Source organism: Platichthys flesus, chromosome 4 (genome assembly GCF_949316205.1).
Source record: "Platichthys flesus chromosome 4, fPlaFle2.1, whole genome shotgun sequence".
In the NCBI taxonomy this organism is placed as follows: domain Eukaryota; kingdom Metazoa; phylum Chordata; class Actinopteri; order Pleuronectiformes; family Pleuronectidae; genus Platichthys; species Platichthys flesus.
In genome coordinates, this window is record NC_084948.1 from 5803914 (window position 1) to 5829818 (window position 25905).

Consider the following 25905-nt stretch of genomic DNA (forward strand, 5'->3'; position numbering starts at 1 on the left):
GTGCTGTTATCCTTTATTAACAAGTTAATAATACCTTACATAAATGGCGGCATGGCTAATCTTATATTATCTAGGTAGCCCTGCACTGAGCAGCTTTAATTATTCATTAATCAGGGGTGATGGGTTGGGAGTAGGCCTATAATTGATTCTTTCAGACAAATCGTCTCTCATGGTAGAGCCCAGAGAGCGGCTAGGACCCTCTCCAAACCCCTCCACTACTCCATGCTTCCTTTGTACCTTCCTCATCTTTTAATTCAAGACCATTTCTCTGGCTGCCTGTAGCTTTTGTGCGCATGGATGTGTTGCAGTAGTTATTTCAAGTTGGGATTTGTTGAGTTTGATTATTTGTGGGAAGGAAGGAAGGAAGGAAGGAAGGGTAGCTCAGTCAGGACTGTCCGAGCATCAGTATAGGAATCTCTTTCTCCATGTCATGTTAGCAGTGGCGCCGCTCTGAAACCTTTCAGTGACATGTGATATTTATAGATCTGTACTAACAAATATTTAATGAACATTAGCAAGTAGCTCTAACACAGCAGCAGTGCTCAGATAAAACACCCTCTGTCAGTTAAAAGGAAACATTGATTCCCTGAATACTGCTGTGATTAAGACTTGGGCCCACTTGCTCTTATAAAACAGACCTCTGTGTAATTTCAAGCTTTATTTAAAGGTGGAGCACAAACACGGAATTTAATTTTGCACAACTTGCAGCTTCAATCCAAGCTTTGAAAAACCACCACAGAAATCATGTATAATTTACGTACATGTATAAGTAATGTGTTTCTTGTGTCTTTTATTCCATGATATCTTGAAGTTTGCGCAAGGCCGGGTTGTGTGTAATGCCTAATTCTGGCCACACGATGGTGCTGATGTGTCGTAGCCCAGAGGCGCGTTGCGCGTCTTTACGTCACGTCCGTGGCTCCTCCCACAGCGTCGTCGACTACACGCGCTGTTGTTGTGATTGACAGACGGAGTCATGTTGAACTTTCGTTTCTAACTCCCCTCGTCCCAAAAATGCTCCAAGTGACCGAGGGACGATGTCCGAGGCCCCGATGATGGACATGGAGAGCCTGTGTATCGGCCCGGAGAAGCCGGGGGAGCGTCCAGAGTCAGGCGGGGCCGGGAGCTTCCTGCTAGTGGACGACCAAGAAAACCTGCAGGTAAAGTTAGCTAGCCGAGCATTAGCTGCGAGGCTAAGAGCAGGAAGACAACGCGCAGGCTGATGAAGGCCATTAACTGTGTGTTGTCACTGATGCTAACTGTGCTGACACATGCCCGCCTAGCTTCACAAACACCGGGCTAAAGCTAGCGTCATGTTGTCAACTGAAAAAAAGTAAACGTGGGACAGATTTCCCTTCACTACTCGGTACTGCTACGTCAGCTGTGATAGACATGTTTTAGCTAACAGGAGTTCATGATACCTCTCCGATGGAAGACAGACACACGTAGGGAGCTGGCAGAGCAGCCAATGGTGTCTCAGTGGGAATGTCCCCGATGAGTCAGTCCATCTTACCCGCTGACAGGCCCCGTCTGTGCTGCTGCTCCAGCTGGAGTCCACATTGACTGTTATTAAGCGTATCTAAGTGGCCTGGGCTCTTGGTGCAATGTCAGTTTTCCTCTGACTACTTACAGTGTTTGTCCTAAGAGCGCTGCAGACTCAGCACCATGTAGATAATGAATGCAGCCGTCGATGTAAAGATTTATTCTCTTCATCGGGTGTCAACAGATAACACACATTGTTGTCCTCCTTGACTGCATCGCCCACACACATTCAATAAGGTTTCCCCTGGATTTAGTGATGTCAGCAGCCGAACCAGAACCAGGTGGGCAGTAAAACAATATCAACACTGGGCTGGACAACATCACTTTATCAAGATCATTTGTTTCTAATCAGTTGATATCGATTATTGCCACGATAAATGCCACGTGTTTATGCACTAATCTGGGAGGATCAATGGCCTGTTATTCCTCCTTACTCGGTTTACACTATGTTTAAACATAATGATGATATACTGTATAATGAAAGTTAGTTATATTGCTATTTTTGTAAATTATATTGGACAAATTATGCAAATTATTTTATTACCCAGCCTTATATACAAATATTATAGAATTGCATGAAATTGATCTCCCTCAGATTTGTTTTAAGTATTGCTTAAGCTCTTTATCAAGTGTTTCTCATTCTCTGCACATAAAAGGAGTTTAAAACCCTCACTCAGGATGACAATGTTTAAGCAGTAGGCTCTATATACTGAGGGTTGAGTCCAGTGGCTGCAGGTTCATTTCCAACCCAGCTACATGTCTATTATTCTCTCTCCATTTTGTCCTTACACTGTCCTACCAATAAAGGCAAAAATGCCTCTAAACTCTCTAAAACTATTAAAATAAACAAAAGTGTGAGATCTATCATGATACTTTGTTATATATATGATATATATGAATGACTGATATGAAAATGTTTAGCTCATTATGATTTTTGGCCATATTATCCATCCTTAGGATCCATTGTGGGATATCTTGTTGTGACAGCCTAGTAATCCATGCTCTGCTTGGTGTTCTCCCTTCTCTCCCTCCAGGTCCGAGATGAGTCAGAATTTTTGGAAAGACTTGGGTGTGGGGATGTTGCTGGCGTCAAGGTCCTCTCCATTTTTGGCAACACCGGCGACGGCAAGTCCCATACCCTCAACCATATTCTGTTCGGTGGAAACAGTGTGTTTTACACCTCAAAGTCCCCCAGCTCCTGTACGGTGGGCGTGTGGGCCGCCTATGACCCCACCCTCAGCCTGGTCGCCCTGGACACTGAAGGCCTGTTAGGCGCTGCGGCCAACCAGAACCAGAGGATGAGGCTGCTCCTGAAGGTAATTGTTTCGCTCCCTGGTTGGTTCAGGTTTACAATTAATGAATAGCTGGGTCTCTTTACATAAACTAATAAATTGTAAATACAATTCAGTCACAGTGCACAGTGCATATCAATCACTGTTCAGTTCACATTCGGTGTCTTTCATTTGATTGGGAAAAGTTATTTCAAATTTTGCCTGTTGCTAGTGGGCGTTGCACTCAGTTAAAGGGAATGTCATTTTTTTTTTTTTTACATTCACTTTAATTTCTTAATAACCAATATATTACATTTTAGCCTTTCAAGATCCCCAGCTTTCTGCTCCCCAGATCATATTTGCTCTAATACCATTGGATACTTGTAGTTTCAACACAGTGATCCAAGAGGGGTGTGTGTTTTTCAAGATATGATTTGAATTTGGGGACTTATCAACTACTGCTATTCTTTTTATTATTGTCCTCATACAATTATCAGATATCATGTGCTAGAGTCCAATACCTCTTTATTCACCCACTGTTCTCTATTCCAGGTACTGGCAGTGTCTGATATTGTAGTCTATCGCACACGAGCTGAACGCCTCCACAACGACATGTTCCATTTCCTGAGCAGCGCCTCTGGAGCCTACCTGAAGCATTTCACCCCAGAGCTCAGGGCCCTGTCCAGCCGCTGTGGTCTGGATGTACCCCTCTCTTCCCTTGGACCTGCTGTCATTATTTTCCAAGAGACAACGCACACTCAGCTGCTGGGTCATGGTAGGAGAGGGAATATATATGTGTGTATATATATATATATATATATATATATAAATGATCACATATATTAAATCACACCTTGGTTGTACAACAATTTTCCTATGAAAATTATGTATTGGTTTCATTTGCTATGCTGTTGAAGACTCTAAGGTGGCAGGCCACGGCGACACGCTGCTCAAGAAGCGTTTTCATGACCTGACCTTGGGGACACAAGCCTTCAGCTCGGTGCAGTATGTAGGCACCCAGACCATCACGCCTCCCACGAACTACAACACTCTGCTGGAGGCCGTCACTCAGCAAGTGAAGAACACTCACACCCGCTCCCCCCGCCAGCCGGGGATAGTGTTTCACGCGCTGGAAGTACGTGGTAGCCAATTACCTTTGCTGCTAAATAGACAAAAAATTTAGTTTAAGAAAAGGTAAATGAGATGAAGAAACCTTTGCTCGCTCCGTCTGCAGGCCCTGAGTGATCGTTTCTGTGGGGAACTATCTGATGACAAGATGACCATGCACTCATTCTTCCCAGATGAGTACTTCACCTGCTCTGCTGTTTGTCTCAGCTGCAAGTAAGTCACTGCAGAAAAGTTTGAGCAGATGCTTATTGTCGTCAGATCTAATTTGGCCTAAAATCTTTATTTATGCTTACACTCTATAAATGAAAAGATTCTGACTAAAAACCCTGGCCAAATTTCTAAGCAGAATTCCTTGAGTTAGGCAACTTCCCTCTTCCTCTGAGTCTTCATTCCGCAGTCAAAGACTTTTACTTGCCAGATGAACAATGGAAATTGTGTAGCTGTCCCTGAGCTGAGTCCCGGGCTGAATCACAGTATTGGAAGTCATTCCTGCTTTTATGAATATTAACTGTCTACCCATCGAGACGCACAAAACTTGATGTCTTTTCCATGTTTTTGGAGTGGAGACATAGAAGTCCCCTGTTTGATTTTCTTCTTGATGATGAAAGGACAGGGACTGGGAAAAACACTGCTTCTGAAAGGATTCAGCTCGGGATTGATGAAGTCATAATTCAGACTTCTACAAAACCTAAACCTGAAGTCTGTCATGTTGTCTGAAACATTTGGTTTTCTCTCTCGCCTCCAGCGTTCGCTGTAAAAATGGAATGAACCATCTGAGAGACAGGGTCCCTCACATGGCAGATGGGCTCTGCCAGTATGCACACCAGTTCAACAACAAGGTCCTCATCTGTAAAGTAAGAATGACCCAGATTACTACCATCACCGTGCCAGTTTAACTGTTCAAAATATTATGTGTTTTGTGACATTATTTACATGGTAGCTTCCAAAAGAATAAGCTATTTACACTTGATTATTTTCTCTATCATGATCTGTGTGTTGCCTCTCCAGCGGTGCTATGAAGGAGGCAGAGAGGTGATTGTTATGCCCAAAACATCAGCTTCCACTGACAACCAATGGTTTGGACTGGCGAAGTATGCCTGGTCAGGGTGGGTAAATACACACACACAGACGCACACCGACACACACAGATTTATGGGGGGAGTGTAGAAGAAATTTAATTGAGGATAGGGGGAGGTGAAGGGGAAAGAGAGAGGACATGTGTGAAATGGCAGGGGTATTACATAGGTTTATCTGATAGGTTGTGAGAGGGGAGGAACATTACAGTAGTTGGTTGCTTGATATTAGTTTTCTGTGAGTGTGTGAGGGTGTGCCGGGGCATGTGTGTGTGTGGTCCAGGTGTTCACACTTGGCACAAGTGAATCTAATCAACTGTCCCCCTCTGCCTCCCTCAGTTTTGTGTTGGAGTGTGCTAGCTGTGGTGTCATCTACCGCAGCAGACAGTACTGGATGGGAAACCAGGACCCTGAGAGCGGTGTGGTGCGGTCTGAGGTCAAGCACGTCTGGGAGGGGGTGAGTAGAGACACAGTCTGAATTTGATTTGATCATTTATATTTCAGGAATAGCTTTTAAAGTTTGACGTAACTCATCCTTTGGTGTTACATCCGGTCGGCTTTTAATAAGAGTACTTTAATTAAAGTTGGATGCATGTAATGTATTAGACTATGTCGTTTTTAAGCATTAAGATTCCTTGAGGCCAGACTGAAACATTCAGATGCTGAGATTGTATGATTTTGTGCTTCTATCTACAGTAAAAATGAATGAAACCATAGTGATTGACTGATCTCCTGTAATATGAGGATAATGTGCGAAATGCAATAACATTGTTCAAAATTGTGACAATGATGATGAGATTTGTGGTTTAAAAAAATAATTGTGCACATAGAGTTCTAATGTTTTTATTCACCCCTCTCTTTCTGTCAGTCGGACACATTCATGACCAACCACCAGAACGCTGCTCAGAGGGTCATGGACGGGATGAACTACATGATTCAGTCGGTGTCCGAGTACAGCACTGGCCCCACCAAAGCTGTCACTGCCTGGCTCACTGACCAGGTTGCTCCTCCCTACTGGAGACCCAACACAGACATAACAGTGAGTAGGACGAACTAAAGCTCAGAACACACAACAAACCTGTTGCAACGCAGCTATGTTCACAGGAAATCATTCCCAGTGCCAACCACAAGTTAGCATACCATTGGTTGATATGAGATTTTAAGAGAAATGTCCAATATTATTATTGCAACACTATTATACTACTCCGCACGTGAAGCAGGGAATCAGGAGAAGAGGAGGTGAACAAGGCGATGTATGTCGAACAGTGGATACAAACAGTTTGATTACAGGGTATCCATTACGGACCAACGCTGTAAAACGATGACATTAAAAGGTGTGTGACACATTGAAGACCTTGATTGACAACCAGTGTGAAGTAGAGCAACTTTAAAAAAGAGAGAGACTCTGGTAAAAATGGTTGATAGGGTTTCACATGAATAAGAATACAGGTGTGCCTTGTGATTTTGGCTTGTCCTTCAGTGTGCCTCGGGCCAAAAAACATCGAAACCTCTACTCTAGGCATATGAGTTGATGATATTAACATGTCCTTCATTTCATGATCGTATTCTCTTTTTCTCCTTGTGCTCCTCAGGCCTGTCATGGCTGTCAGAAGGTGTTTGAGGAGCCAGAGAGGAAGCACCACTGTCGATCCTGTGGAGAGGGCTTCTGCCACCCCTGCTCCAGCCATAGGATGCCTGTGCCGGAGAGGGGTTGGGGTAATGGCCCTGTCAGGGTCTGCAAGGCCTGCCATCGCCAGGGAGGGCCGGCTGACACAGTCAACACTCAGGGTGAGACACGAGACATGATTACATGGACACCAATATTCTGATATTAGCCTGATTAAGACAATGGTCCGAATTAGACATTGCCATGTAAACAGCATTTTCTGTTTACCCTAACCTGAATAAGGTCATATGGAGTATTCTGGCATTTGTCACATTATGTAGTAACTGAACTTGCATCAAGCTAAATATCTACAATTTGAAAACTTGTAAAAAAAAAGTTGTGTTTTTGTCATTTTGATGCAGCAACTAGAATTGATAGTTTCTTTACAATTCATAACCATGAATTCTGTTTAGAAGAATAATTCTGTAGCTTGAGCAGCAGATAAAAAGTTAGTCATTAAAATGACTATCATCTTAAAGTGTCTGCGTCTTTACATCCACCGAACAGGTGTTTTCACCTATTAGAGCTTTCCGGGTGTGGACAAACTGGATTTGACTGAAGAGTATTAAGAGTTTTGTGACGCAATAAATTCCAATCATGGTTCCACCCATTTTACACCAGCGCCCAGACAAAACCTAGCAAGATATATATTTAGATGTAAAAGGTGTTGCGTTGAAGACTGTTGTGATACGCAAGAGTTGCCACTATAGCAGCTGAGAAGGCTATTCTAGTGGAGGAAAACGCGGGGGTGGATGAAATGGTTTTAAAAACATGTGTTCAATGCTTTTACATACACTTTTTATTTTTGCTGTCAGTAGTAGCTTTTTCCCACATTTTCACTTAATGCAAACTCCAAACAGCTTCTGCATTTGTAGAGAACTTGAGAATGCATTGTGTGCACTGCCCATTATTACTGCTGGGTTTATAAAGACATCAACGCTGATTGGGCCACACCTCTGACACACCCACCAAACAGGTGAAAAGGGACCTCGCAGTCTGTCGTAGCCGTTGCACACTGTTTCTGAGCACCCGAGAAACCATGGCAAAATGGTGGAAACATTTAGACATTTAACCGGATCTAATCAGGCAGAGCAATTAAACAACTGTGTGGGAAGGCAGAGGGTTTCGGGGCGGCAACACATTTTTAATTAATCTGATCATTACTCCCCACATTAACTGATCAATCATTTGGTCTAGAAAAAACATCAGAAAGCTGTGAAAAATGCAGATTTTTTGCAGAACATTTTATCTATTCAACCAACAGCTGAAATATGTAATTTATTATGATCTAAAACACGGAAAAAACACAAATTTCCCTCATGTTAGAAGTTTTCAATCAACAAACTGTTGTCGCTCTAGTTGTTTTTGTATTTTATAGCTGTATGATATTCATTTTGAGTTTTACCCACAGTTAAATAATTATTGTATTAATACAGAGCAAGCTCATAATTTGTCAGACACCCCGTCTTAAATTCATTTTCTCTTTTCCCCTTTTTTAAATGTTCTTCAAAATTTGAAAAGTCAATCTTTTAGATCTTAATTTCTAATATTAGATGCAGAGTAGAGGGTAAAGGGTCGCTGTAATTCCCTGTAATATAATTTTGTTCTGGTTGTATCTGCACTGTTGATATTGTTTTTGCTGCTTTGGCAAACGTATTTCTATTTTTCTCACACACAATTATTTCTTCAGTGTCCAAGGTGGAGCCTCGAGGTCTGATCGCTCGCAGGGTGACAGAAGTGGCTCAGTCCACACTGGACATGGTCACCACGGCAGTCGACTACCCTCTTTGTGAGTACAGCTGCAATTTACCATTACACATCATCTATGTGTAGCTGGTCACACATTTTCTCTTTGGTCATATGAATCTAAATTTGGCCTGTTGTTTCACCAATGAAATCACCAGCTGAAATGATATTTTAACATATCCTTTTTCAACTACAGCTATGTGCCTCTGAACATGACAATGACAGCCATGTTGCAACAAACCCAATATTTGTTCTGATAAAAACAATTCAATGTAAAAAGAAATCCTTGGACATTGGTATCGTCTGTGCAGGTGTTCTCCACCAGCGGTCCCACAGTTCAAAGGCTGGGCACCAGACTGAGCCCACAGCATGTTGACATGTCCCTAATTCTGAATAAAAACGGATAAAAAAAGCTGTCTGCTGAGGATGGAGAGAGTTTTTGATGGTTGCTTATTGTAATTGCCCACTGCCCCACATGTACCCAGTTTACTCTCATGTTCATCAGAATAACTGCATGGCCTTCTTGGCTGCGGAAAAGAAGAATGTTTGGCGGATGTTTGCCTGTCCAAGACGCTACAAACTTAATTGTGGATGTTATAATGGTCCAATGGGCCACCATAGCAACTGGATGTCTGTGTGTGTGAGCAAGAGAGAAACACACTCATCCATTGTATATCATTTTAATCTTGTTGGTTAATTGTTAATAATCAAATAACAAGCGTTGTTTGTCAGTTAGAACATTTTTTAATTGTACATCCCTAGATGACTCTAAATTCTGGTGAATGAGGTGGACAAGCTGAACCATGGGACCGCTTTGAATTGATGCTACACCTGCAAGGAATTAATGCCATAAATATACATTTAATGGGTCAGACGCTATCCATCCATCCAGATAATAAATGGCTACTTGGGGAATTACTCCATAAACATCAATGAATCTTTGTTTCCTTTAAAGTGATTCACCGCAGCTCCAGTTTGTTTTGGATAGAAATATTGTGCTCTATTACTTAAAAACCCTGCTAAAAATATGATGATAATTTACTTTTGCATCCACTCCCCTCAGGTTTTATGAAAGACGTGGCCCGACCAGACTACTGGATTCCTGACCAGGACATCACCCAGTGTCACCAGTGCTCTAGAAGCTTCACTCCGATCATGTCCAAGCACCACTGCAGGGCATGCGGACAAGGCGTGTGCGGACCTTGCTCCACGCACACCAGGGCTGTGCCTTCCAGAGGCTGGGACCACCCAGTCAGAGTGTGTGACAGCTGCCACACACGCGCAGACACTCTGTAATCCTTACAAGCATCAGAACTTCTGTAGACGTGCACTCAGTCTTCCTCTGATGAGAAACAAACACTGTGAATCCTGGCACTGCTGCTCGGAGGAAACAACGGGGATGGACAAAACACAATGAGACCACCACATTTGGAGGTGAACCTTGTTTTGCGAAAAGACGATCACGTGGATTCCAGATCTGCTTTCCAGTTCATCTGCCTTCTTTGATTCTGCATCGGTTAAGAGACACAGATAATCTTCACTACAGTCAGACTGGTTGGATTAATGGAAATCTGTTCATATGTTTTTAATGAGTAGTAATTTTTAAAATGAAGACGTACAGCTCCCTTGAGTTCTTATTATGTCAGTAAAACCTAATTTGACGTCTTCCTTATTCATTCATTTGAGTTTGCACAGCTCTGCAGCAGACTTCCTGCTCTTACTGCGAACGCTTAATTTTTTCTAAAAATGACAGAACAAGTCAAAAGAGATGTGCAGGGAATGGTGTGAAAGTTTAGGGTTTAAATATTATTTTTTTCTGTCTTTCTCTGCTCAGTGCAGAGAGATGCAACATGTACAAACTACAGCTACAGCAGTGTGTGCCTTCATGGGAATTTTGATTTCCATTTCCTAACATTTTTGGAGGGGGGGATTTTGAAGTCATGTGCAAGGAGATTATTTGTGCCTAATCACAGAGCGAAGTCTTATATTGCCTTGCTTCTCTCACTTTTACAGTTGTATATACAATATTGTGAAATAGCAAAATAAAATCTGTAGCATAACACATTGTACACATTAAACATTCCAATATATGGAAAGACCTGTGTATTGATATAGATTAACCTTTCTGAGGTTGTTTAAATTAGTGGACACTGTCACAAGCCACTGATGCTTCAGAAAGATAATTACCTAACATGAAAACACAACTGGAAAATTTAGTTATACTGATTTTTTAAAGACATTTGTTATATCACTTTCAATGTAAAGTAGAAATGATACACACACTGTTCGTCTGTGTAACGTACTTTCTACCCGCTGTAGAAATAACTCATTCAAGTTTCAAGATTCCAGTGAAATTCTGCACTTGACAATCGTAATAATGTTTTTCTTTGATAAATCAGACTCATCCAAATAAAGAAATTAAAAGGACGTGTGTCACTTGTTCTAACAGATTTTGGATGTATTTACATTAGTGAGTATTAGACAGCCTCATTAATGCAGTTGAAATGACAGACATCCATGAGTCATAATTTTCTCTCATCGACGACAGAGAAGGCTGTAACATGTAGTGTATGAATCATGGGATATAGCGGCCAAGGACACTTGTTTTCACTCCATTCTGTTAATTCTGTGAAGGTAGTGTACACATTACACACTTAGAATTTTAACACCTAAAGGCAAGTTAAATAAACAATGACCACTTTGACAATGGAATACAAAATAGATTTAACATAAAACAATCATTAATTCAATGAGAAGTAATGAACAATGAAAGCTGATGTTATCAGTTAGAATATGATCTGCAGAATCTTTCACCCTGTGTCTTGTTGGGAAATTGACTTCCCTGAGTGAAAATGTGTCTCTTCTTATTGACAGTGTTTTAATGTCTTCTTTGCATTTCCTCGTCCTCGACTAATCAATTTTGGAGCGACATAATTCACTAGGAAAGTGGTATTGATTTAATCCTCATACTGAAGCCTATATTCTACTTATAAACGTCGAGCCGTGTACATTTCTGGTGGTTTTGTGTCTGCGAGCAGGAGGTCAGGTATTTATGAGGAAACTTATTCTCTTGTTTTTATATATATCAAATTATGACATAAAAAGATGTGTGACACATCGAAGAACTTGGTTGACAGCCAGTGTGAAGGAGAGCAACTTTAAAAAAGAGAGACACTCTGGTAAAACTGGTTGATAGGGATTCGCATGAATAAGAATACAGGTGTTCTTGCGATTTTGGCTTGTCCTTCAGTGTGCCCTGGGCAAAAAAACGAATGGCTTCTGGTTACTGATCTTTTTATATATGCAGTAGCAAAAATAAATACAGGTATGTAATTATACCTGAAATGACTGAGGCACAGAATTGAAAAGTTATCTAAAATAAAAAGAAATGTCTCCACAGGTTATCATAGTAACAGCATCAGTGGCAGCAGGCACAGAACACCTCAAATAGTGCACGATTGTGATTTTATCGTGTGGGTGATAAAAGGGGTCCCATGTCTTCGGGAATGTTATTTTGGGGTTGGGGACCGAAAAGTTTGGGATCCCCTGACTTACATAATAGTGTGTGTCTATTTGTGTCTGTTTTTAGACCATTTCTCTCATCCTGTCTGTATTTACTTATAACCCACTGTCCTTTAAGTAATTCCCCTTCTTTGTGTTGGTTTCCCCTTTAAAAATATATGAGTTGGGCCTCTAGCAGACTTACACAGAGAACGGTCAGTGACGCTGCTGTTTACAGCAGGAGGCACCCAGGTACACACTGTGCGACTGTGTTTCCACACAATTTCCCTCTTCCTTTCCATACAACCTCCAGTTCATGGTTATCTGGAGGTCACAGCTCTTGGTGTCCAGCGCACTAATGCATCACTGGTTATTATCCCTGAAGCAGCGTTCATTTCCTTCATAAATGAATTATGCACACTAAATTGATTTCAGCCTCACAGACACAGATTATGCACGGAGTCGGGCAACAGACAGAGGAGAGCCAGGAGCATCTTTATAAGGACAGTGTCACACATCACAGTGAATTAGCTTCCAAATGTAGGGAATATAAAACATAATAAGATGCTAATCTGAAGGTAAAGCCAAATATTATTATTTTTATTGGTTTTATGGTGGTGATCAGTTGCAGCTATTTACTTTCTGCAGCACAGAGCTGCTGCTCAGTGCTAATTCCTCCTCTGCAGGGCCTCCACACTTTCAGGCCGGTGTTATGTGAAGCTGCAGCTGCAGACAGAGACCTCACACTCTGAAGCGTCAGTAGAAAAGTTGTGCTGGTGTTGGCAAGGACGACCAGAGGTTTGAACTGAGTGATTCTGGAGCCGCTGCAGATAAACCACACTGTCTGCACTGTTATTACTGTGTGTGGTCCTGCAAGCCCACCACACACAGGATCAGACTGAAACAGGTGGATTTTAACACGTGGTCTGGCTACATCTACTCATTATCTGTGGAGTCCTGATCACTGTTCTGTTGTGGTAATGCTATTTTATGGTTATGACCACACTTTTTAGCCAGAGTACAGAGAATCACGAGTTATTCTGTTACAGTTTTTAATTATCACAACTGCTGAGTGAGAAGATGTTGGTATTTTACATAGATTTCATTTGATGTTATAACTTGTGTGATAGTTTGTTCATACTGGAGTTGTGTGTCTGAAGAATTTGTGAATATCTATATTATCTAATGGATGTGACCCCATAACCCTGTAGTGACCCCATAATCCCTCTACCACACACACCAAACATTTATAGACAACACATGATATCATTTTATCTATAAATAATACCAATAATAACCTTATATCACGTGAAGACGCGTCCAACAACTAATAACAAGCAGAACATTCAGATGATAATTAAAAGTTAGAATTATTCATTAAAATAGCATAACACATTGAAAACAATAATAATGAATCCATGGGGGAAATGTAAAAAAATGTATTGTAAAGATTTGTAATTCTACAACGTACAGTTAACATAAATTAATAAGCAGATTAAAGATGTATGTCGGGCATTTCTTTCTTTTAATACCAAGGGGGGGGGGGGGGGGGGGGGGATTTGGTTCAAAAATCCAAAGGTTGTTTCATGTTTCATAAAAGATAAAGTTTCCTTGTGAGATTTGTCTACAAAGGCAGTGGAAGACCTGAGAGTAAAGGTCGGAATATAGAACAAAAGGGTGGTGGCTATACATGCAGGTGCAAGGTTCAGCTTGTGTAACCAAGTTATCGGACTAAATACTGTGGGAGAGGTTTATTTACCAGATGCTGAACATTTCATTAACACTACAACTGGTCATTTGCAGGGCTGTTTTATCACAACTCTTTCACTCATAGATGTCCCTCATGCTACTAGCTTCTATATTGAGCATATTTGGATACGGCTCAGTTGAAGATGATGAAATTATTGTTGCCACAGTTTTGCTTGTTTGCTTTGATTTGGAGATTCTGTTGAGGGTTATAATACTTATAAATACGAGTGTCTGCTGTGTGACAGAGGCCCCTTTGGTGTTAAAACAGATGTTATAACCATATTATATATATACATATATATATATATATATATATATAAAATACATTCTTCACATGCAGAAATCAATAAAACAATTAGAAAATAAATGAAAATTCAAAATATTTTAATTAGATTAGAACATTTTAAAAAGGGATTTAAAAGCAGGAGCATCATTTCTGATCTCAGCTGGTTAAGTCATTCCAGAGTTTGGGGGCCCGTACCGCAAAAGCATGATGGCCTCTGGGAACTACCAGAAGATGACTATCAGCTGGTGTAAGATGGCGTGCAGGCTCATGGGGGGGGTTAGTAAATCCTTGATATCTGCAGGGGTGTGGAGTTTACAAATGTGCAGTGTTGTAGAAATTATTATCATTTAAGTTCAGATACGTTGATTGAAATTAAAACCCCCCAAAAGTAATTTGAATATTGGTTATAAGTTTAAAACCCTCTGAGCCTTATTGTGGGACATAGGTTGTTGGGACAGTATTAATTAGTGCGAAACAGACTATTTTATGCCTGAGTACTTTTTTCAAGAGACATTTACTGCTCTTTAAAAGTTACTGGTGCTGATGCAAGCACCACAATGAGCCCAGAGTAGTGACCCGAGATAAATCAGGTCAGATCTACTTAAGATATTACAGTAAGGAGGTGGTGGTTAGGCCTGTGTTGTTATGCCTTCTATGTACACTGGGAGGTGCTAGATGAACATGAATATTGTATCGGCACCATGGTGAATTTTACATGAGACCACCTACTGTTAATTGTCCTGGGTGAGCCCCAGCAGAGGATTTCACTTTTAAGTTGTCCTATTTGGACGTCAGGAATTTGCATGTTCCCTGCCAGTAAGTTATTCATGTACTAAGACTCTCTCACCGCTCTTCATAACTGCCGCTGATCTCACAAAAATGGTGCAGAGGAATGTGTCATGTTGTGCACATGGCCCACATGTGAAACCAGCAGAGGTGATCTGGTCTCTCCATGTATTGATGGCAGCGATTATGAAGCAGCGTCCTCACCATCCAATACACTGGAAAGCTTCTTACGATTACTTAAGCTTTGCATTACTACAGAGTAATCAGAGCCCCGACTGTAGCATCATAATAAACCCGTCATTCTAGAGGAAGACATAAATATTACAGCATTTACTCATATTACTGACAATCTGTCATGCACATGATGCCAAACAATGAGCGAGTGAGTGATTAAGCTTGTGAGTAAGCACTCACACAATGAGGAGATTGAGTTCATTTCCTAGACTTGGCACCGCAGTCTGCTTTGGGCTTATTAGGTATAACGGAGCCCAAAGGAAGCCCCCCGCCCCCCCCCCCCCCCCCCCCCCATGCTCTCTGCTTCAGAAACCTACTAAGCAGACGATGTACATCATTGCTCGGATGATGGGAAGACAGAGAACAAAGGTTGAGTGAGAGCAGGCCAGTCTCCCAGTACCGATGAGTGACAGTTGCTGCCAGGGGGTGGTATGAGTTGACACTGTGTGTGTGTGTGTGTGTGTGTATGTGTGTGTTTGTGTGTGTATGTGTGTGTGTTTGTGTCCTTGCCTTGGCATTTGACTATAAACCCTTAGGGCCAAAGTCAGTATTTCTTGATGTGTTCATATTTTTTCTACATGGACACACACACACACGCACACACACACGCACACACACACACTCTCTCTCACACACACACACACACACACACACACACACACACACACACACACACACACACTGAGTGGACAGCCTGTTTGCTTGCTTCATACATTGTTATGGATCACTGCTCCACTTCTTTCAAGCATTTTCCCTGTTGTACTGTTGGAACCAGCTGTGCACTGAACAATAGGTGAGCTGCTGCACTAATCAATAACAAACATATGCAATTAATCAATGTAATTACTTATTTCTTGCTTCATGAAGAGCAAGGTCACATTGACCACACTATACCGGTGATGGTATCATCAGCAATAGACTATAGTGTGTGTTTAAGACTACAGAGCAGTGTATTGAGAATGTATGTCCCCATAAATGAGGTTTCTTTGGGGGTTCAGTGGATTTAATTAAGATAAGGCAAGCGGTGGTGAGGCTTAGGCCCTGTATACACCTGAATGTGACCTTTGGTTCTATCTCTCTGTGAGTGTGTGTGTGTGTGTATGTGTGTATGTGTGTATGTGTGTGCGTCCAGGTATATATCAGTCATGTTGTGGGACCTATATCTGTTCACACGGTCACATTACGGGTAATTGTCTTCCTTATGGTTACAAAAATACAACATGAAATATGTCATGTTTCAGTTCAGGTTAAAGAGAGGTTTTGGTTATGGTAAAGATAAGGTTTATTTTAAGGTTAGGGTTAGAGTCAGGGTTAGGTGAGTAGTAACTATAGTTACTGTTAGAGGAAATCAATGTAAGCCAATGGGATGTCCCACTGAAGTCATGGAGACATGACTGTATGTGTGAGTGTGTATGTGTACAGCATTATCCAGTGCTGATCTGACAGTCTGGACATGGCCCATTACACAATCACCATTACTGAATGTAAGCTTATACTGCATATCACAAATAGGCAGATGAACACACACACTCATCTGCACACACACACACCTTCTTCCGTGTCTATCTCTAGTTATGTACTGTACATACTCAGGGCTGCAAAACTTCTAAAGCGGCAACAACCTTCATTTTACATCCACTGAAGGCAGCAGCAGAGACAGACAGCACTAATTGGAAGTGACGCTCCATCCCCCACAGTGATGTTTTCTATCCACACACTCACACATGTTTACCTGTCTCCTAGTATAAGATGCAATGAGTCACATCACAGAAAAATACCACACACCTTCATGTATGATCAGCTTGAATTAATCTGAATGATCTCACAACCACACACACTCACACGCACACACACACACACACACACACACACAAAAACACAAGCACTATAAGTGTTTTAGGTGTCACAGCATGGTATCAGCAGTTCCTTAAATAAACAAGTTATGAGCAAGAAAACGTGACGAAAAACCTTGAGCGCTCAAGTTTGAGAATCTTGAGGGCCAGCCCTTGCAATGTGTATAAATTGACAGCCTTGATAACATTGCCAAAGTCCCCCCCTCTGCACACTTCATTGATGAGGTAGCGGTTGGTGCCGCTGTACAGTATGTTGCTCTGTGGCTCCTCAAAATCCCCTGAGGGAATCTGCTCATCTGTGACCAAGAAAAACATGTGAAGGTTACATGGAATCAGCGATTGCAGTGTTAAAGCAGAGTTTTGCTGGAGCTACTAGTCCAACATTCAGTGCTTTATATATAAATAGCTTCATACAACCCTGAACACACAAATCACCATCCCTTCATGTTGTTCTTCCCTGAACTTTAAACAACACATTCTCTGCTTCTCCATCTCTCTCATTTCTACTGAGCATCTGAATCATTGATCTTTACATTTTGAATTACGCATTTTTTCCTTTAGCTTGAGATATAAAGTACTGTACTTTAGTAAATGTACTTAATTACTCCCCGTCACTGTGTGTTGAAATATGCATTCCAAGATTAGCTGCTGTCAAACAGCTGACTGGAAACTGTATTTTCTGCCATTTCAACAAGAGTAATGTCCTTACTGACACTTCTCCTCTGCAGTGTCTCCTTTCTCTTCTTAAACCTGCGGTGGTTTGCAGCAGGTAGTGAAGAGTTCGAAGTACATGGTGAGATGTCTCAACAAAGTCTCCATAGGAAATTATTTCTTTAGGGAATGAAGTGGTATTTGACCAGATGACTAGTTCTGTCAGACAACTCATGTTTGATCATGTAATATATTTATTACAACAGATTTAGTGTTTGGCGTCTAGGCTCCAACTTAATCACTCCCCCATATGATTACACAGGAATGATGGGAGTGATGAGCAAATACTTGTAACCCCCCGTTGGAGCCTACAGGTGGATGCTGGGCCTACAGGTGGATGCTGGGGTGGTGGAGGGACTGAAGCAACAGGTAGCAATACTGCAGCAGCAGTGCGAGCAAGAGGGGTTGATGGGAAATGTCTCTCTGGTTAAATAGACCACCTGATAAGGTGGGTGTGTATTATAGATGGTTGTGGAGATTGAGGTATGTCACATGATGTATGTCACGTGATGTATGTCACGTGATTGGCGCAGCGCAGCTCGAGTTGCCTGCCAGAACTAGCTCGCAGGCGTCGCCATATGTCAAAGAACAAAGGAAAAGTAAAAATTTGATACAGTATCAAACAAAATGTAACAACATGATTCTATTGAACTTGAAAATCATAGAGTTCTGTGTTCACTTATATCACTTGCTTTACAGAAAAAATGTTGATGCCATACACACACTAGTGTGTACGTGAACACTGGCACACACAAACATAAATGCACACACACGCACATTCAGACACACTGACACATACACAATTAAAAAAACAGTACATTCTAATAAAGATGAAGAGATGCCCTCAACATTATAAGTAGTAATCTTCAATGAGAATGCAAATGACCCCCTGTGTATGTGACATGTCCTCCACTACATGTTCTACAAATTTACCTTTTTTCACAACCTATCAAAAAGGTCACCTCAAAGGGGATCCCCTGCTGCCTTGGAGCACACATCCCTTTTACTGTACTATTATTGCTCCAATACACACCTGCGTGCACACACGCACATGTTTGTCGTACCTGCCGTGACAATCCATTAGGATGATATAGTATTCTCATCTCCTACCTTTATATTCGGGCACAGTAATTTATATACATGGGTGGTCGTTTTTGCAGAGTACTGCTCTTTCCAGTTGTTATAAATTCGTTTTACTATATCTCCATGGCAACAAAGCATCGCCAGCCCCTTTATAGTCTGTTGTAGCTAACTTTATTATAAGGCACAATGTGATGGTGTAGGCACTGTGGTTGTTAAGAGTCGACTTGAACAGTAAGGTGTGGATTAATTTAATGCTTGTATAGGAGGGTAAAATAAATTCAGTTAGATATTAAAGTTATCTTAATGTATTAATATAAAAAAACTAATTCTACAAATGTTATGAATATATGGTATATTATTATGGTCTATATTTTGGTCTTAGAAAATAAATATCCCTCAAAATAAACCCCTCATCCCTTCCATCGACAGAATTTGACAATTTGCTATGAGTTGCATTGAAATTCAGTTATGAACATGATACTAAATGAAACCTTTAAACGTGTGTTTCAATTGATGAATAAGCCTGATGACACTTTTACGTGTGTTTGAAAATCAGTGTGATGTTCTGATCACAGAGGATAATCAATCTGCAGTGCATCACTGATTGACCTGCAGATATTTGTCAGATACCTGATCTCTATGTGGGTGCATATTCTAATGTGAGGACATGAACTGTAGAGCTGACAATTGCTCACAGTGTTTTGAGACACTTCATTAACTGTGCCAAGGCCACTGAGACAAAATGTAACCCCAAACCTCAAAGTCCTGATCACAGAACCTGCAGCACATAACATGATGTCATCTAAGATTTTATTCATCGACACGTTGACTCTGCACAATGAAATACACCATTAGAAACAATTGTCTGTCCACTGGAGTCAGACCACAATCAAAGATTTCTGCTGATCTTCCCTCCTTGACTCCTCAGCAACACACTCACTGACTCTGACCTCAGATCACAGGACAATGGCTGAGTGAGAGTTACTGCTATACCACCACTCAAAAGCTTAGTGTGTGTGTGTGTGTGTGTGTGTGTCTGTGTTTGCCCCATTTCTCACGGCCCTTAAGAAGAAAAGAGGCCTTGTCTTGTTCCATTAGTGACCTGAGCACTGCTCAGCCCAGCTGCCTTGAGGACAGCGCTGGTTAGACAGCAATACACCCTGGACTTTGTGTGTGTGTGTGTATGGGGAGGGAATGCACGTCTACAATATACTGTAAGTGACACTAAAGAGCAACAGTAGCTTTAATGAAACTTACCATTTCACTTTCATATGTGTCTAAAGTCCATTAAATATTAAGTCGGAAGTTATATCATCATGTGTGCTTGTCCATACAAATACTGAGATGTAAATTTAACAATTTTAATAGCTTGTGGTTGCACAGTGATGTACAAATGTTTATCTTGGCCAGACACACTGATTTTCCCTTGTACAACCACAACTATTGCTGTAAACTTAGTGTCTGGCAGTAAAAGTTGAAAAATACTCACAATTGACTAACTGAAAAATAAATCTTACGGTATTCTTCAGAGATTTACAGATACAAATGCATACATTCAGCTATAGGATTTTGAATTTTTTTATTTTGACAGAGTAGACTGAACTTTACATTCAAGACCATTAAGCAATTCAATAATCCTTTAAAAAAATCTATGACTTCTCATTATATTAATTTAGATTACAATTTTAATTTATGATTGGTATTTTTGATAGAAGATATTTGCTGTGTTTTATGGCATCAACAAAAATTATAATAACAAAAAAAATACAGTGAATCTCTGTGTATTACTTATTGTGTGTGTTTAAAGCCCTTCATTGCGTTTTAAAGACAATTTGTTTTATCTGCTTTAACAGTCCATCTCTTTAACATTTCCAAGGTCGTTGGTTATTCATAAAAATGTTGTCGACAGCTGCATAGAAATACAGAATAAAGTCAGAGTGATAAGAACAGACATCTAGGAGATCCCAGGAGGCAGAAATGAGACGATGAGGGTAAGTTTGAGGGTAAAAGTAGAGAAATAAATTAATGAAAAAAGAAAAGTTCATAAAGTAATGTGCATGAAAACAAATAGGTATAAAAAAAAAACAAGCGAAAAGGAAACTAGAGCAGTTACCAAAAAGTCACAAAACATAAGACGGTGTAATATTATATTACTTTATTTATCTTTTGTACAATGTAATTACAATACAAATATGTAGGTTTAAATACAAAAATTCTGTAAATAAAGATTAAAAATAAACTGGTTCGCTTTGTTACCATCACTTAACTATGGTTTTTACAATCAAGTTTATGAGGTAATTTAGTTTGCTTGAACGCAGAACACAATTAACCCACATTTATAAATTTGGAGGGCGCGCAAACAATAGTGGAAGGCGAAAATAATTTTTCAGCAAAACAAAAGCATTGATTTCATGTGGGACTCTGTCTTTGCCTGATAGAGGGAGCAGTTTGGATTGGTTTGAAATGGGAAGAAGTATTGATTGAAAACCCTGGGAGGAAACCGAGATGGTGTAAATGAGGCCGGTGGCACAGAAATGTGGGACCTCTGAGAAAGCAGACTGCCAGATGGGATCACAGGCGCAGGAAGAGAGCCAGTAAACTGTGGGGCATTAATAAGCTGAAAACCTTATCAGTGGCAATTCATAGCCATACAATTCAATTCCCAGGAAACATAACAGGATCTCTGGCCGGATTACAGGTTATGTAACATACAGAAACAACCTGTGGAAAAAGCCCATTGAGAAAGAACATTTCTCCTTCCTCTTGAATAGACCTGGACTTTTATGACTCACGGTAGCAACACAGAATGATTTAATAAATAAAATGTTATATATAGGGAGTTGTACATACTGTGTATGAAATTGTAATATATAGAAAGCAAGATTTCTTTGAAATATAATGAAAAGTTTTGTTTTGAGTTTGAAGAGTTGAAGGAGATGATGCTGAAGTCGGGACTGGTTTTTGGCCTTGAGGCAAAAGAAAGGATTAAAAAATGGCAGACAACACTCTGTAAACGGAATGTGTGTTTATTCTTAATATTTTCACACAATCTGTCTGTTTGTTCACGCATATTTTCAATTTTTCCTTCCTTCAGACTTCCTCCATCTCGTTTTTTTAAGGTATAACTCCATTCTCTCCTTCAGTCTCACACATACAGGTTTTCCTCCCTTTTTTCCTCTAGACATTTATTCTTCAACTCTTCTTTTTCTTCTCTATCTGCTCATCTTTAAATCCAATCTCGGCTATTGCTCATAGTTCTCTAACAGATCTCATTCACAGATTTTTGGTTTTTCGGTTGTCATGCCTCATTCTGTGTCTGCTCATGTTCCTCTTCAGTACCTCTGCAACAGATCCAGCAGAACACTAAAAGTGAATACACAATCATACTGTACGTGATGAGACTATACCCTGTGTTTGAACATATTTGAGGACTTATGAAAGTTGGAATGTAGAGCATCTTTTTTTCAACCAGTTGCACATTGTTGTAGATTGTATTTTTTATTTCATTTCCACTGAGATGTTCAAGTTCTTGGGTTTGTCTGGAGATGATGTTATAGTCCAAAGGACTGTTGTGCTGTATTGTCCAGTGTCCGTGTGCTGGATATCCTGAAGTGATATTTCGTGTCCTAGTGCCCTTCAAGAAAGACTTTAGCAACAGAGATGAGCTACAGAGCCAAAGTGAAGCCAAACTGACCCACCTGACCTCAGCTGCAGTGGAGCATATATACGTGAGGGCTAACAGGTGGAAGAAACATGCCGCTATATACACTTAAAGTTCCACACGCCCACTACACACTGGTGTACTGTCAGGCTTGGCTTTTTGGGTTCTTGTTACATGACTCAGTTTCCCGCAATTTTTTTCCTTCTACTGCTGTGCAGTCATATGTTTCACCTGTTTGCTACCAAAATAGTTTCCCTCCTCTTTAAGGTTCAATAAAAATAAATATGGGGGATATAAAAAAAAAACATCCTCCTGAAACACTGCTTTAAAATTGATTTTAAAGTATATATAAATTGTTAAAATAAAATAAAAATTAAAGTACAATAAATAAAAATAATTTTGGCCATAAATCTCTACAATTGGTAAGTTTGTCCTTTTGGGTTAGTCAGGTCAGGTCATCCATCATTGGCTAGTCCTTTCAGGTATCCAAGCTTCCGCTGTGCATGGCTAAGATCAGCAAAAGTCTGATCATAAGTCCAGAAATCAATCAACTGCATCTCTACCAGAAACCAATCTGCAAATAACATCTCAAAGAATTGGAATGCATCTGACTGAAGTCCCCTTTTAGAGAAAGAAATTGCTGAACGCTGCCCCAGCAGTATTCTCAAAGGGCCGTGTACATCCAGGGACTTGCACCAGGTAAAGTAAAGCCAGAGTGGAGCCATGAAAGCAGGGAATAGAGGATGTAGCAGGTGGAGTTGAATGATTCAGTCAATCCAGTCAGGTGCCTGATCCTCCAATGCCTGCCTAACAACCTGCCAACCTTCACACAAGCTCTCATGGGAGTGTAAAGAAAGCAATTAACATCATAATAGTACAGCCTCCGTTCAGAGATTTTAACAAGTTGCTAGACGGCCACAGGTCAGATGCTAGGCTAACTGTAGGGACCTTTAGTGCCTGTCTTACTCAGGCTTTAACTTCAGTCTACCCTTACAGCTTTGGGAGACAGAGTTTGTCTTAGAGCTCAATTTCAAAAGTCTTCTGTAGACTGTTGGAAAATGGGTTTGCTGCTGCAGCTGGCGCCTTATTTCCTGGTTGCTGAGGCACTGGTTTGGACTCCAGTGCGGCCCACTTGGCCTCAAAGCGATCATCCTCTTGAAAATTGCCGGCCACTGGAGCAGTTAGCTGGCTGCCCTCTGGTGGCCAACTGCTACTACTGCCCCCATTCCCGCCAAAGCTGGAAGTCCCATTCTGGAGGTTCATCATGGCGCTGCTATGTAGTGGGAGGCCATTGATAGCGGATGATAATGGCGGCGTTGAAGAGAATGGTGGTGTGGAAAACCCACCAGTGGAACCAACTGCACCAGGTGCTCCTTGGTAAGACTGGTGCTGGCCAAGCGTTCCGAGTGCCCCTACTTTGGGTCCTCCTCCAGCCGAGCCTATGGCTCCACCTGCACCTGATGAACTTGTGGCAGTGCAGAACACATTGGCCACCATTTGCGATGGCGTGATGCCCACGACAGGCACACTAGCGTTTGGGTATGTCATACTGCTGGCCAGGCCTGGCATGTAGGTCTGCATGGGCACAAATGCTGGCTGAACAGGCTGGCTGGCAAACATTCCCACAGCGGCTGGGGTAGCATCAAAAGCCAAGGGGAAGGGCTGCATTGAGCTTGGAAGAGAGCCTAAAGGCCCAGGAAGAGATGGCTGGATCATGGGAGCCCCAGACATGCTTGGACCGGACATCGTGGGGATTGACATGGAAGGAAGGGACATAGGAGGCCCTGACACTGGAGGGCCTGGTATTAGAGGAACTAATGATATCGACATGGGTGGAAGGGGCATTGAGGCCTGACTTGAGAGAACAGAGGGGCCCGAGATGAGAGGTTTGGTCTGGGTGCCAAGGGCCATGGAGACAGTGGACACTGGGGCAGCTGACATGGCTGTCTGACTGGACATCTGATGAATCAACATTGTGGGCGGTCCAGGGATGGCGGGGATAGTGGGGCCTGGGGGAGGGCTCTGTTGAGCCTTGATGGCCTTGGAGACCTCCTCCAGCCATCGTTCTGCCTCGGATGGTGTGCGTCTGTGTCCGCTTTGCCTCTGCATTGCCACAGACAGAGGAGGAGATTGGTGTGGTGGCTCTGGCTGCACCCAGGAGGAGTTGGCTAAGGGGATGAAATAAAAGATTTAGAAAGTGCAATAAATTCATCACCACGTCGGATAGTTCACTATTACTATTGATCTGATGCAGTCTTTCTTACCCTGCATCGGTGCAGGCGGTGGGGGCAGTACAGGGAGCACAGTTCCGGTTGGAGGGCCATTCACTGACATGGAGGGGTTGCAAAAAAGCTCCTCCGATGGATTGGTGAAGGAGTTGTTGATCTGGCTACACAGGGCATTGATGCAACAGTCTCCCTCATCTGGCAACCCCATATCCATCTCTGGTACCAGCAAGACAGAGAAGAACAGAGGGAGGGGAGGAGTTGGGCAGAGAAAGAAATTGAGATCAGGGAAAGAAAGAAAATATGGAAGGGAGAGGAGGGGGATGAGTAGGAGGACAAACAAATAGAGGGAAAAACTATATTAATGTGGCTGAAAGACCTGGTTAGGATCAAAAACAGAAACTTAAGAGGATAGAGAATTAACAGAACTTTGATGCTAATGACCTAAAAACACCAGATTCTCGTATTTTGCTAATAAAAAGGTTCTTGCGTACAAGGATGTTTATAGGTTAAGCACTGTGTGAAGGCCCATGAACTTCCCTGCCTCATTCAGTGGCATCATTGCCTTGTATGTTTCGTGCCTTGGGACGACTCAGATTTAGAGGTGAATTTGGATTAGTTTATCCATGTTTTCAAATTGAAACTGATCCTCCTAGCGAGGGATTGAGCGAGCGGCACAATGTTCCCGTCTGACTTTGGTTTGAACTACAGCTTTAAAACTCTGCACAGACCTCAGATATAAATAGATATTATATCTAATTCCCTGTTCCTTTTTCCCTCGTCTCCCTCAGCGAGGCCTCAGGATTTTTGTTTACTCCTTTCACTGCCTCCTCCTCTCCCACATCCTTTTTGCTGAGCCAATCCTTGTCAAAGAAGAGTTTGATGGCTACTTTGACACTGTCACGCGGTAATGTCGCTGGAAGGCAACAAGATTTTCAATGCTTGAGTAGCATACTTCAAGTCAACAAAAGAGCGGTACAAAAGTTAAAAACTCAAGGGGCATTAAAGCTTTCTTGTCGTGTCGTACTTCAGCTCTTTTGCTAAGTAACAGAATAAGAGGCGGGATGAGCTGATGACACTGACCGGAAACGCCAGCCTGTCTAATTTCAGTTCGGCCTACGAGGTCTATGCCCCGGGGAGATTGCGTCCTCTGAAGGATGCAGCTCCTGAATTGAATCACATACATAGAGGAGTGGGACTTAGTAAATTAATACATGTTTTCAATATATGGGCCCATTGTGGGTCAGATCCCTACACCTCCAAAAACCCTACTGCAGAACAATTCAAGCCCACTCTTGATAAATGCATGTCTCTCCAATCTGTGTGAATTGTAGCTACAGTCACTAATTGATATTGGAGAGTGCAGAGCGGGCTGGAGGCATGTGTAAGCCCT

The 25905-nt window shown here is 41.6% G+C and overlaps 2 protein-coding genes across 3 annotated transcripts in view; one reads left to right on the top strand and one right to left on the bottom strand.

Annotated features, from left to right (window-relative positions):
* The first annotated feature begins 940 nt into the window (after positions 1–940).
* On the top strand, positions 941–10850 carry si:ch211-11n16.2 (zinc finger FYVE domain-containing protein 1). The gene is made up of 12 exons (XM_062386024.1): positions 941–1157; positions 2574–2855; positions 3363–3585; positions 3728–3945; positions 4045–4151; positions 4684–4792; positions 4947–5044; positions 5351–5468; positions 5880–6050; positions 6604–6799; positions 8368–8466; positions 9487–10850. The coding sequence occupies exons 1-12, from the start codon at positions 1035–1037 to the stop codon at positions 9717–9719; spliced, it is 1977 nt and encodes a 658-aa protein (XP_062242008.1). The 5' UTR covers positions 941–1034; the 3' UTR covers positions 9720–10850.
* A 10786-nt stretch (positions 10851–21636) lies between these two features.
* numbl (NUMB like endocytic adaptor protein) overlaps positions 21637–25905 on the bottom strand; it is a 57548-nt gene continuing 53279 nt past the window's right edge. For both annotated transcript variants that reach the window (XM_062386794.1, XM_062386793.1), the window contains exons 8-9: positions 24552–24731; positions 21637–24455 (exon numbers count right to left, since the gene is read on the bottom strand). In XM_062386794.1, the coding sequence (XP_062242778.1) occupies positions 23305–24455; positions 24552–24731 (1331 nt within the window). In that variant the 3' untranslated portion in view covers positions 21637–23304. The remainder of the gene's footprint in view (positions 24456–24551; positions 24732–25905) is intronic.